The 14,037-nt window shown below is 35.0% G+C and overlaps 1 protein-coding gene across 1 annotated transcript; it reads right to left on the bottom strand.

The window, feature by feature from the left end:
- Positions 1–958: 958 nt before the first annotated feature.
- On the bottom strand, positions 959–6,614 carry LOC141612103 (ATP sulfurylase 2-like). The gene is made up of 5 exons (XM_074430817.1): positions 5,791–6,614; positions 3,572–3,977; positions 2,768–3,028; positions 2,050–2,136; positions 959–1,383 (listed from the first exon to the last, which is right to left on the bottom strand). The coding sequence occupies exons 1-5, from the start codon at positions 6,342–6,344 to the stop codon at positions 1,252–1,254; spliced, it is 1,440 nt and encodes a 479-aa protein (XP_074286918.1). The 5' UTR covers positions 6,345–6,614; the 3' UTR covers positions 959–1,251.
- Positions 6,615–14,037: the final 7,423 nt, after the last annotated feature.

Raw genomic sequence — 14,037 nt, 5'->3', positions numbered from 1 at the left:
AAACGTCTGCTCCGTTGTGTTAAAGGTACGCTTGAATATGGCTTATCACTCTCCAAATCGTCCTCCATCTCTATCACGGCTTACTTTGATGCTGACAGAACCGTTTGTCCTGATTCTCGTCGCTCGACATCGGGTTACTGCGTCTTCTTGGGTGACAATCTTGTCTCCTAGTCGTCAAACCGTCAAGTGACGATTTTCCGGTCTAGTGCTGAAGCCGAATATCGTGGTGTTGTTAATGTTGTTGTTGAAACTAGTTGGCTTCGCAATTTACTTTATGAACTTCGTGTTCCAATCACTCGTGAGTCGTGCCACACTAGTTTACTGTGAATATTTTCGCTGTTTATCTTGTTGGCAACCCCGTACAACATCAACGTACCAAGCACATTGAGCTAGATATTCATTTCGTGCGTGAAAAGGTCCAAGTTGGCTCCGTCCGTGTTCTACATGTTCCCGCTGAGTACCAATATGCTTGCATTTTTACTAAGGGACTTACTCGTTTTCTCTTTAATTGTTTTCAGACCAGCTTGAGCATTCGACCTCCTCCCGCTCCAACTGTGGGGGGCGTATTAGTGTGAATATGTAAATATTTCACCTTGATTCTTGCCTTGTATATATCCTTGTATATAGGACAGTTTTAATATGAGATCTTGTAAAAGCCTATATATATACATCAATACAATACATCCCTCTTTAGGGGATTATTCACTAATAGGTCTCCACATTTGGAAGCATAATAACTTGATAAGTGTGTTTTTCCCTACAATAGGACTCCTCTATATAGAGAGTGTGCTTTCCATGAGAAAAAATGGAGAGAAGCTCTTTAAAACTTGGGAATGAGCAAAAGAGAGCACTTGTAGAGAAGAAAAAAAAACACAAGTGATGTCTCAAGTCCTAACACGAGTAGCCAAGTCTATAATTTCAACTTTTCAGGCGTCTCAAACTAATTTGGTTGATAAAGTCCTAAAAAATTGGCACTCATATTATGAGTTTAAACCCCATTATCATCATAATGGGTCTTACAGGTTACAGCTCCAATGCCCTCAATCATACTCTTATCATTTACTATGGCATCAGTGAAAGTACTCCCAGAAAAATAAATGGTTCTCAGTTAAACAAGTTAAGAATCGAACAATGAAACGACATGCCACGGGTGTATAGCGGAACTCAAAAACAATACTCATACGTTAATAAACTGGACAAAAATTTGCTGCCAGTTTTCTAGCTTGCTGAATTACTGAATTAGTGCTCGGGCTAGGATACAGTAGCTGGTTGCTTCAACTCTTCTTCTTGCTGGCTCGCATAATAATCGACCAATACCTTCCATCCCCCTGGGCACATGAAGCCGTCTGGGGGGTTCTCTCCAGTTTTTGCATAAGTTCGCATCTGTAACCACATTGGCAAAAGTCAAATGGGTTATGCTAATCATGGTTGCATGAGAATAATTCTAAACTATAGCAAAACATTAACTTAAAGAATCTCCTTCTATGACAAAGCGGTTAGTGCTGAAAACATAGAGAAATTGTTTGTGTCCGAAACTGCACCAGCTGACTGGTATATTTAATAATATTAGGGAGTCATTTTGCTTTATTCCATCATTTTTTAAGATCAAAGTCTCAAAGAATCGTGTTTTTTTGGCTCCATGAGAAAGGCAAAATAGACTTAACATTTATTGACATATTGAGAGCTCATCTGAAGTTCACAAATTTCTACGGAGCTCATTTGGTTAATTTTTTCACCCGTCAGGCGGGTACGGGGATGGATTTAAGCTGGTGGGTGCCGGCACGTGGTAACATTCACCTGCCCTTGCCTCGCTCCACTGACATCCCTTAGATATCAAGGTTTGACCCTCATAATGTGCATTTTTCACGGGATCTTCCTTCCCTCTTTATAGTACATTTGTGTTTTTGCTCGTCCCTTTTTCCCCCTAATGCTTATGCTTATTCAAACACACAGATGTGCGCGCACGTGCACGCACACACTTCGGATTTTCTAAAAAGAAGCTTGTTGAATCATCTGAAACATACACACAGCAGAGGTACAAATAATTACCTTGGTTCCCGAAATAAACAGGAAATCTTTAGCACGAGAAGGGTCAAAAAATGACATTCCCTTTGCCACAGTATCATAAGCTGCCACCTGCAGGAGTATTAAGATCAGCAGTTAGTGCAGAAATTAAAATCTATAAAACTAGACTAAATGCAACATCAAATTATAGTATTATACAGACACCACACGCCCTTCAAAACCATGAAAACTAGCACCTAGATCAGTTATCTGAACCAGTACCCAGTCAGCCAGTCTGAACTATGCAAACCCAAATATGACCTGACCCAAAAAAATTGACCCGAACTGTACTGATCGGTACTAATCTGAAATAACCGGTTAGACTGCTTTGTAATCAAACTTAAGACGGTTAATAGACATGACAGCAAATGACCGAGTAAGTAGTAACTGTAACAATTGACCCGAAAGTGATCAATACCAAAAATGACTTGACCTGAGTTGCAACTATAATGGAATGGCTTTTCTTTCAGGTCTACTAACATCCTTGCTTTCTTATCCTAGTTTTACTGTAGTTTTTTTAGGGTAGAAAACAAGTCCTGCATCCCATAATGCACTATATAGGCCCAATGGATAAAAAGACAATTTTATACTTCCATCTCAAAGAATAATGCATTGATCATATCACGTTACTGTCTTTGGAATGCAGAAGTCTCGTTGCATTGATATATGAAAATGGAAAGGAAACAATGAAGTTCAGACTCACCCTGAAGGGTAGAATGTTTAACTTCTCAAGTCCAGGTGCCATGCTCAATACTTTCTTCCCGTGGTCAGGATCATAAAGATCCCTCTTCTCTGTTGGGTGTCCCATACCCGCAGGATCACGACCCACAATGTAAAAATTTGCACCAGCATTTATACGTGCTTTCGCATGCCACTGTACTTCAGTTGGACCAGCATAATGCATGGGAGACGGGAATATAGCCACCACTGTAGTCTTTGGGTCAAGAACTCCATCTTCGAGAACCTAAGGAGGAAAATAAACACCTTTTTATTACAGGATAAGAAAAAATGCGAGGATAAAGTATCATAACAAACATAGGAAGGGCTTAATAATACTCCGTGTAAAGGCGTCTGGGACTAGGTAATACAACTCCACAAAATAAGTTGATCTTAACACTCATATTCTCAGTTTTTTTTACCCTTGCGATTTGAATGCAGCCATGCAGGTGAAACATATCTTACGGCAGACCTGACTAACCTTCTTATACCTCATTTATTTTTACAAATTGTCTAACCTGCTTGCTCATAAATATTGTGCGAAATGTAAATGGAGCAGTTCCACAATTCCACATACCAGTAGCATTTTGTTTGCCGTGTCAAGAGGGGAGTACATCAGATGTTGAGAGGAGATGAGTCAGACACTACTCATCATACTCCTAGTCAACGTAAAGCGTTCATGTTGGTTGGAAACACTTTCGTTATACAGGAGTTAAACAACCTGAGTGAAGACTCCGCGTCAAGGGAAAAAAACCTAATGGAAGAGATCCAGATCGATCAGATGAGTTACCTTGCTATGTTGCTCCATTCGGACATCCAATGGCACGTCATCTGCCTTGGTATAACCTCCAAGTGGATGAAGCAAAAGAATCGGGTTCTTGAAACCCATTTCCAATAATCTCTTACGTGTATCATTCATCAACAAAGCATGTCCATTATGAACAGGATTTCTTAGCTGGAACGCAAAAACAGCATCTGCTTCACGCCTATCAAATTCCTTCCGAAGTTGGTCTGGAGAAAGCCTGTAGTGATCGAGACCGTCATTGTAACTGATTGGTTTAAGCACCTCCAGTTCTCCACCAATAAGCCAATTTCCAGCCGGTGTAATTACCTCTTCAACATATGGTAAGCCAGGAGCTGTGGTTCCCCAAGTCCTAGCTATTCTCTCTTCCTTATTGTGTTTGTATATTTCAATGCTGCAATTTAAAGTAACATAAATAAATGACTGTCGATTAGCCAAGACATACCTAAGATGAATTTAGATGATCACCAAAATAGTACATGATATATAAGACCATTTCATAATAATGCAAGCATATTGTAAGATTTAACCCATACTAAGTCGCTTTAAGTGCCGAAAATAGTGGTGTATAATAAAAACAAGTTATCAAAATTAGTTAGAAACAACATATAGGTGGTTTTTAGAAAAGGGTTGGTAAGACATTATATCAGCATGAGAAATATCTCAAGAGACCAATTTTAGATGAAATTGATGATAGAGCATTAGAGCCTACAACAAGGAGCTCTGTAATAAAAAAAATATAAGCTGCGAGTTATCGCAATTAGAGGGCAGAAAGCTAACAGCCATGCTCTCTTGCTCTTTCATTGTAATGGTATACACTCAAAATACTAAGAAAACGCTTCTAGTATTCACATGTATCATTTTCCTTCAAAAGACGTAACTTAACAAGGATAAGAAACCAAATCCATCAAAATTATACATATACAAACAAGGTAGACTGCAGAAATATTCTTGGTGGATAAATCATTAGAGCAGTGACGCCAATCAATATAATGATCCAACAGCAGGAAAAGATAGTTTAATGGAGTTGACTAGTTGAGTACATAGATTAGCAACAGCCAATAGAAAATCATTTGACAGAGTTCACAACACTGATGCATATCTAGAGGTCAAATTATATGTGAAAAACCCCCTTAATTAAACACAAATTACCCCGTTGCACCATACAACTGTCGCACCCAATGATTACTGTTATTAATTTAAAGGTCAACTCATCAATACACTACACTCCAACTCAACTTTACAAACCCAAACACATCATTCTCCATCTTATTTGTCTACAAGGACATTTCATCTAACTCTCTAGTTAAAGGTGATCACTCTTTTCGGGACAACTAATACCATTTACTAGACCAGTAATCTCCCATCTAACCACATAATTTCAACATATAAGCATCAGTGAATTTATATGAGTTAAATTAGTCGTAATAATATAAAACTCCAACAACAATCTCATCAACCATATGCCTTGAAAACTCCTGCAAATGGCGGTATAATGTGGTCATGTGAATGCTATTGCTCTAGTAGGCTCATATTAACTATACAACAGAAAGAAGTTCTCGATGACCTAAAATGAAAATTGCATCGATAATGGCATAGAACGACTGCCTATCTGATAATAAACAGAATCGCAACTAATTTACTCGTCAATTTTGCTTTGCTCAACCATAAAATGCCACCAACAAACACATAAACTTAACTCAACCAAATTAAATTCGAAGGATATAATTTACTAATCCATTTTGCTCTATTCCATCACAATCCGTCAACAAATAAGACACCTCAACCAATAAACCATAAACCCAATTGACACATTTAAATTCAAAAGAGGTAACTTAATAATCCATTTGGTTTTATTCCATCCTAAAACGCCAATAACAAACAACACGAATAAACCAATAAGAGTACAGCAAACCCAATTGACTTGTTATTTGTTAAATTCAAAAGAGGTCACTTAATAATCCATTTTGCTTTATTCAATCGTAAACCGTCAACAAACACTAACACAAACCAACCAATGGGACTACAACAAACCCAATTGAGATATTAAATTCAAACCCGTAATTCACTAATCAATTTTGCTTTATTCCATCATAAAAGTGTCGCAACAAACAACACACCTCAACCAATAGCCACTACAAGTCTACAACAAACCCAATTAACATATTAAAGTCAAAAAACACAATCTAACAAAAAAAGAGACGCACCTTCTCAAAATGGCAACCAAATCTCCATCAGGACCAATCAAAGAAACATCAAAAGAAGAACCAATTTCCTCTTTAGTAACATCATCAATAGCCAAAACTATAGGCAATGACATATTAACAATATTCCCATCATTCAATCTTAATGAATTAAAATGCAAACTTTGCAAATATTCATTTTCTCTCATAAACCCTTTTAATGGACTAGCCCATCCTTCACTTAACACATGAACCCATTCTAAATCAATCTTTGTTAATCTAATTTTAGGCAAATTATTAGCCTCTGAATTCTTCAAATCTCTATCTTTTTCAGGTACAATGAGATTGATCAATGAACCGCCATCTGGGTCAATTAATGAGCTTTTAATTACCCTTTTTTTGGGTGAAATTTCATTCATTTTTGAAGAAAGTTTGGAATTTTGGTGAAAAAGAAATGATTTTTTGGGTAATGGGTTGGTTTGGTATATGTATTTGGGGATTATTTTGGTGGGTTTTTGTTGGGATAAATGTTGGACATTTGGGTAGCTTGAAATGTGTAGTTTTATGGTCAAAGACATGATTTTTGTTGAAAAAATGTGTGAATTTGGGTAAGATTGTAAGAACAGTGTTGTATTTTGGATTAATTGTGTCAGAAAATCAGGTGAAATTTGAGGGAAAATGGAGAATAATAATGTAGATGTTGAGAATATGAAATTTGTGGAGGAGTATATGATATGCTCTTGAATTAAAAGATATCCACACGTTGCATTGTTCTTGTTTGCTTTCAAATGTTTAGTAGATTAGTGTGTGTATAAAAGTATGGTTATGATGAATTTGTATAAAATGGAATTTTGCAAGTTGTATATGATCCCATTACAAATATGGAGTGGAAATGTGGAATCTACTTTACTTTTTGGGAAATGGGAGTTTTTTTTGGGTGATGTGTAATGTATTTGGACAAATTGTTTTTGAAAGTGGGTGTATCCGTTTTAAATATTAGACGGTTAGACGGTATGAATAAGATAGAAACAGAATGTATAGAAAAAAAACAAAAGGTAAGCCTTAAATGCTCAGGTGATATCATATTTTACATGTTTTAATGTTATAAGATGAATACATCCATCTTACATGACAAACTGATCAATTGGGCCAAGTTCGGGTCTGATTAATTCGAGTTTGAGTTGCTCGGGTCGAGGTCAGGTCATTTCTCGGTGGTTTACATTAAAGTTATTTGAAGATAACGATTAGTATGCAAAAGAAGAATTTGGGTCAGGCTGAATTAGTTGGCTCAATTCGGATTTCAAATAAATTGGAGTCCTCAATTTAGGTGTTGGTCGGGTTCGAGTCTTAATTCGGATTGGGACAGTTTTATCAGTTGTTATGATTTTATAAAAGACTAACTAATTGGTTTCAAAAAAAAAAAAAAAAAAAAGTTTCATAAAAGACTAACTAATTTGGAGCTAAACTAGTAAGTAAAATACTTTATTATTGTTGTGAGATACTTTACTTCGAGCCAATTCATGGAGAATTGATAATTTATTTATTTTTATGGTTTGAATTGGGCCGGGAAATGGAGTGAATGCATGTGAGTTTATCAAATTATTTTATAAATATATTAATTGACTTGGCTAATGATGCCTAAAATGGAAGAAAGTTTCCCAAATCCTTGTAATCCTAAACAGAAACTATTTAAGAAATGTGACCGATTGATAAGAAAGGATGTAGAGCGACGACTTTGGAGTATTCCAAGCTTGTTGGACTCAACCGATTGCAACGGTTGTCTATGTGGACTATTAAAAATTCTAGGAGAGCATGTTTCATGAGTATTGAGTGATACTCCTAACACAAATTCTCATTGAAGATGCACATTATCTGTCACAAGTTAAAAATGGATACTATTTTTTTCACAATATGCGAGTGGCACTATTCATATGGTGCTCCATTTCCCCCCACTTGCCCTCTCACTTGTCTTATTGTGAGAGGAGCACTATCCGTTTTCAACTTGTGACGGATAGTTCCGTCACAAGCAAGACACTTTGTACTCCTAATAATCCGTACTTTTTATCGTTTTAATTTAATCAAAAATAAATCCTACAATTTCTTGTATAATAATCGAGCCTTTAACATGGTTATATCCGTCTTAAATGTAAAACGAGTCAAATAATACCCTATAAATATAGATGAGTTAAAAAATTTGTATTTGCTATGCATTATGCTCTTTTTCTCATCCATTTACTTATCCTGTTTTAATGTTAAGATAAATGGATATGACCGCTTTAGACAAAAAGTTGTGATAATTAGATTATTAAGTTACGTTAAATACTTTGTGCAGGAATTCAATTACTTTAAAATTAGCTTAATAGTCTTACAAATGAACTAGTTATAAATAAAATTGGTTGCACGATCATGTTTTTTTTTTTTTTTTTGTAACGAGGGAACCCGCAGTCGCTACTTTCGGTGCGCACTGGGTAAACCCGCGAATGTACGTGAGACGATCATGTTTTTCATTCTTCACTTTTTCAGAATTCCTGTTCAACTAAAAGTGTTCATATTTGCAAGAGAACAAAAGGAATATTAATTATAGAAAAACGATGTTATTTTTGTAAAGAAATAGTGATAAGTTTAAATAATATAGAAACACAAGATGATTTCTATTATTAAAAAGTTATTTCAACTTATTATTTTTTGGGATATTCTCTCGTGTACCCCTGAACTTTTTCGTTTTCTAATGTGTACCTCTCATTTTTTTCAAAAAAAACTTTGACCGACAATAATTCTATATTACGAGTTCAGAAAACGGTATTTTTTTTGTTCAAACCAATTATCTCGTCAAGGCCCTGAATTTGAAAATAAAAATCACCGCTTTTTGAACTCGTAGGCTCTGTTTGGGCAATACACTTCAGGTACCTGATTTGCCCCGAGTAGCTTTTGTCAAAAAAATCAGGTACCTTATTTTTTTTAGAGTGTTTGGCAACTATCTTTTTTTACCTAAAAAGGTACCTGGAATGAAATGGTATGCTACCTCATGTAGCATTTGAGAAATCAGGTACCTGATTTTTTTTGTTTACCGATTTTACCCTTGTTTTTTAATGTTGTCAACTAAAGTCTCATTCAATACCTTCTCCCAAATAACACAAACAACTATTAAATAAAATTCTTCACTATACTTCACCGGAAAAAATCAATATTTTTTTGTGTGTATGAGTTTAATAGAGAACTAATTTTGTATTCATAGAATACATTTTTTGATGATATATTGTTTGAATTTTGTTTTCTTTTATCTAATCGTGATATATTAGTTATTATTTTCGTTCTCTTTAAAATATGTTGGAGACTTGCACAAATACGAAAAAACTACATTATGACTTTATTACTAACAACGTCAATGATAATAACACAAGAATAATAGCAAAAACATAAATGATAACAATAATAACCATGCCCTTTTACGTCATTTGATCAAATATCAGCTACATTTTCAGCTAGTTTCCAAACACTTTTAATAAAAATCAGCTACCTTGTCAACTCCTAATTTTCAGCTACCTTTTCAGTTACCTTATCGGGTTTCAGGTACTTTTTCAGCTAATTTTGCCAAACAGAGCCGTAGCATGTAGTTATGGTTGGCCAAAACTTTTTTAGCGAATAAACTTTGACCGACCATAATTCCCGACTACGAGTTGAGACGTCGGTGAATTTTTTTTTCAAACTGAAAACATCTTAAAAACGGTCAATTTGGAAAAAAAGTTTATCGTATTTTGAACTTGTAGTCAAAAGTTATTGACGGTCAAACTTTTTTTGCAAGAAAATAGGGGTATATCTTATAAAATGAAAAAGTTAAGATGTACGAGACAGAATATCCCAAGCATCTTAGCCAATTATATATATATATATATATATATATATAGAGAGAGAGAGAGAGAGAGAGAGGGAGAGAGAGAGAGAGAGAGAAAGGATTAAGTGAGTCCATCCAAATTCATTGAGTCCCTAAGTCCTCTTTAGGGCCATTGAAAAGATGAGATGAGAGGTTGAGATTAAAGGGGAAAAAGGGGGGATTAAGGCTAAAATAAGGGGATGGATGCTAATTAATCCCTTTCCCTCTCTACCATCACTAATCAAACCCTAATTGCACTATAAAAGCCTTCTTTTTCCACTCACTTCTCTCTCCTTCACACAAATATCAGCTCTCTATCTCTCTAAAAACCAAAAAAATCCAATTCCTCTAAAAAATCCAACAAAATTCAAAACCAAATAATTCAAAAAAAGTTTCCCCCTTTTCCTCACCCGACCCCACTGACCACCTCCACCGCCACCCACCCACGCCCACCAACCCCCCACAACCCGACACCACCCACCACAACCCAACTACCCTCTCCTCTACACTACCACCTCTCCTCTCCACCTCCCGACACACACCACAACCAACCCGTCACCACCACGCACACACCACCCGACATCCCCACGACAACCACCACAGCCACCTCCTTCCCCTTCTTTTTTTTCCAGATCTGAGACCCCAAAACCAAATAATTCAAAAAAAAATTCCCCCTCTTCCTCACCCGACCCCACCGACCACCGACCACCGACCACCTCCACCGCCACCCACCCACGCCCACCAACCCCACCGACACCACCACCCAGCCAACCTCACCGCCCTCCTGTCCCACCCACACCCACCAACCCCACCCACTCACCACCATCCCAACAACACTACGACACCCACAAGGACGCACACCCGCAGCACCACAACAACAACCACCACCGTTACCACCATAAAAAGCCATCACCTCACCACCATTATCACCATAATACTCCACCACCTCATCTCCATATCCGCATTTCCTCTTCTCTTTCTCCACTCATCCACCTCCTTTTTATTTCAGATTTACAAAAAAATTCAGAAAAAAAAAAGACGAAGGAGGTATAAGGAGGCAAGTGTGGGATTTGTGTTTATGAACTCGCATCTCAAATTCTGTGGGATCTGTGGGATTTGCTTTTCACGGTTTTATGAACTCACAACTCAAATTTTGTGTTTTGTTTTATAATTTTTTTGTTTGCTTTGCTTTTCACGGTTCTATGTTGTGGGATTTGTTTTTGCTTTGGTTTTCACGCTTTTCACGGTTCTATGCTGTAGGATTTGTGCTTTTCACCTTTTTTTTTTTTTTTTTTTGTGTCAGATTTCCTTTATCCTAAATATCGTATTGTTATAAATTTCAATTTTTGTATTTCAAATCTCGTCTTGTTATTATATGTTTTGTTTCAGATCTGGTTTTAAAAAGATACACTCGTATTTCTTTAAATTTCCACTCGTATTTCTTTACATTTACACTCAGATTTCTTTACATTTACACTTGTATTTATTTACATTTACACTCACATTTCTTTACATTTACACTCGTATATTTGTACATTTACACTCGTTAAATTTATATAGATTTGCACTAATATATTTTTGTGGATATGAGTTGGTGGTGGAGGACGACGGTAGTGGTTTTTGTTGGTAGTCAGACTAAAGTTTACTCGTAAAGGACCAACGTTACACTTATAAAGGACCAAAGTCACATTCAAAGGACCAAATTTACACTCTTAAACCTTCAAATTTACACTTAAAATACTACATTTACACTCATAAAACATCACATTTACACTCGTAAAACATCAAATTTACACTTGTAAATTGTTAAAATTATATAAATTCAAAATTTCCGTCACAAAAAATCAAATTTACACTCTAAAAATGTTACATTTACACTCGTAAAACTTCATATTTACACTTGTAAAATGTTAAAATTATATAAATTCAAAATTTCCGTCACAAAATAATCAAATTTACACTCTTAAAATGTTACACACTCGTAAAACTTCACATTTACACTTGTAAAATGTTAAAATTATATAAATTCAAAATTTCCGTCACAAAAAAATCAAATTTACACTCTTAAAATGTTACATTTACACTCGTAAAACTTCACATTTACACTTGTAAAATGTTAAAATTATATAAATTCAAAATTTCCGTCACAAAAAGTCAAATTTACACTCTAAAAATGTTACATTTACACTCATAAAACTTTACATTTACACTTGTAAAATGTTAAAATTATATAAATTCAAACTTTCCGTCACAAAAAATCAAATTTACACTCTTAAAATGTTACATTTACACTCGTAAAACTTCACATTTACACTTGTAAAATGTTAAAATTATATAAATTCAAAATTTCCGTCACAAAAAAATCAAATTTACACTCTTAAAATGTTACATTTACACTCGTAAAACTTCACATTTACACTTGTAAAATGTTAAAATTTTATAAATTCAAAATTTCCGTCACAAAAAATCAAATTTACACTCTTAAAATGTTACATTTACACTCGTAAAACATCACATTTACACTTATAAAATGTTAAAATTATATAAATTCAAAATTTCCGTCACAAAAAAATCAAATTTACACTCTTAAAATGTTACATTTACACTCGTAAAACATCACATTTACACTTGTAAAATGTTAAAATTATATTTCCGTCACATTTACACTTGTAAAACTCATACAACATTACATTTACACTTCTGAAATCTAAAACTCAAAACTGATTAATTAGGGGCTAGAGAGAGAAAGAAAAATTAATTAGTGTATATAAATTTGATTAATGGTAATTTTTTTTGGTAATTTTCAATCTCAACCATCCATCTCAATCCAACCATCCACATTTTTTTCCTTTTCTTTTTAATGGCCCTTAATCAAATGCATCTCAACCATTCATTGAGTCCATCCAATGGCCCTTAGAGGGACTTATGGACTCAATTTAAGAGGATGACTCATTAGATCTTACCTCTATATATATATATATATATATATATATATATATATATATATAGGGTTGAGATCCTATGAGAACCTCCTTCCTATGAGAACTGTGAGAACCTCGGGTTCAAAACATTTGTACCAAAAGTACAAAAATATTAAACCAAAAGTTCAGAACTTTTGTACTAAAGGAACCTGGGACATCTGATGAAACAATCTCAAATAAGTAATGTTATAGACTTAATGCTCCACACAGACCTATCCTTCAACCGTTCGACTTAAAATAAACTACAATATAAACACTCATAAAGATGACATGGAACTTAAATAACATGTTTGTTGAAGGGGAAATAAAACACGGGAGGCTGAAACAAAAATAGCAAGCTAGGTGTGAATCTTGTGATTAAACAACAGAAGACGAAACCATGTTCAAAAAATAAAAGGAGAGCCATATCCAATACTTAAATCAGTCCGTCTCATTATAGACGGACACTATCCGTCTATAGCTATAGACAGATAGTGTCCCTCTCACAAATTAAAATGGGTAGTGCAAATGGGAAATACCCCTAACCAACCGATTTAGCACCCACAGACAAACTAACCAAAAACTGACATCAAGCAATAAGAAAGTTAAAAACTAATCAAGTTTAAATAGCTCAATTAGAGCCATATGAGGAGAAAGTCTTCAGCTTTTCCCAGAATCTACACCCGACTAACTCCCGCGCTAAAATTTATGCCACGTTAAATTTTAGGAATAAAATTACATCCAAATTCGTTTTCTGAGTAATAAAATGCAAACTATCAGCGGAAGAAGGGGATAAGTAATGAACAACTCATAATCAGTAAATACACTACTCGAGTACTATCTCCACAAGACAATAACGATTACACTAAAGTCGTCAGCAATATGCAATCTAACGGTAGGATAAAACATTAAACTTCATAACCCAACTTGGTATCGTAAGATTAGCATAAGTTGATTAAGCAATACTAGTGTGTGTATCACCAAAATTAATATTATAGCTGTACACATGACCATAAAATTCTTCCTTAATACAGTCCCTTTTGGTACAAGGGTTTTGAACTTCTAATATAAAGGTTCTGAACCTTTGGTATAAAGGTTCTGAACCTGAGGTTCTCACGGGTTCTCATGGGAAGAGAGTTCTCATAGGATCCTAAATCTATATATATATATATATATATATATATATATATATATATATATATATATATATATATATATATATATATATATATATATATATATATAGAGAGAGAGAGAGAGAGAGAGAGGGGAGTTCTAATGAGTCCAACATGTGTCATTGAGTCCATAAGTCCCTCTAAGGGCCATTGGATGGCCTCAATGGATGGTTGAGATGAATTTGATTAAAGGTCATTAAAAAGAAAAGGAAAAAAATGTGGATGGTTGGATTGAGATGGGTGGTTGAGATTGAAAATTACAAAA

Source organism: Silene latifolia, chromosome 1, assembly GCF_048544455.1.
Source record: "Silene latifolia isolate original U9 population chromosome 1, ASM4854445v1, whole genome shotgun sequence".
In the NCBI taxonomy this organism is placed as follows: Eukaryota; Viridiplantae; Streptophyta; class Magnoliopsida; order Caryophyllales; family Caryophyllaceae; genus Silene; species Silene latifolia.
Note: the sequence above shows the minus strand (reverse complement) of the source record. Positions and strands in the feature narration are given on the sequence as shown.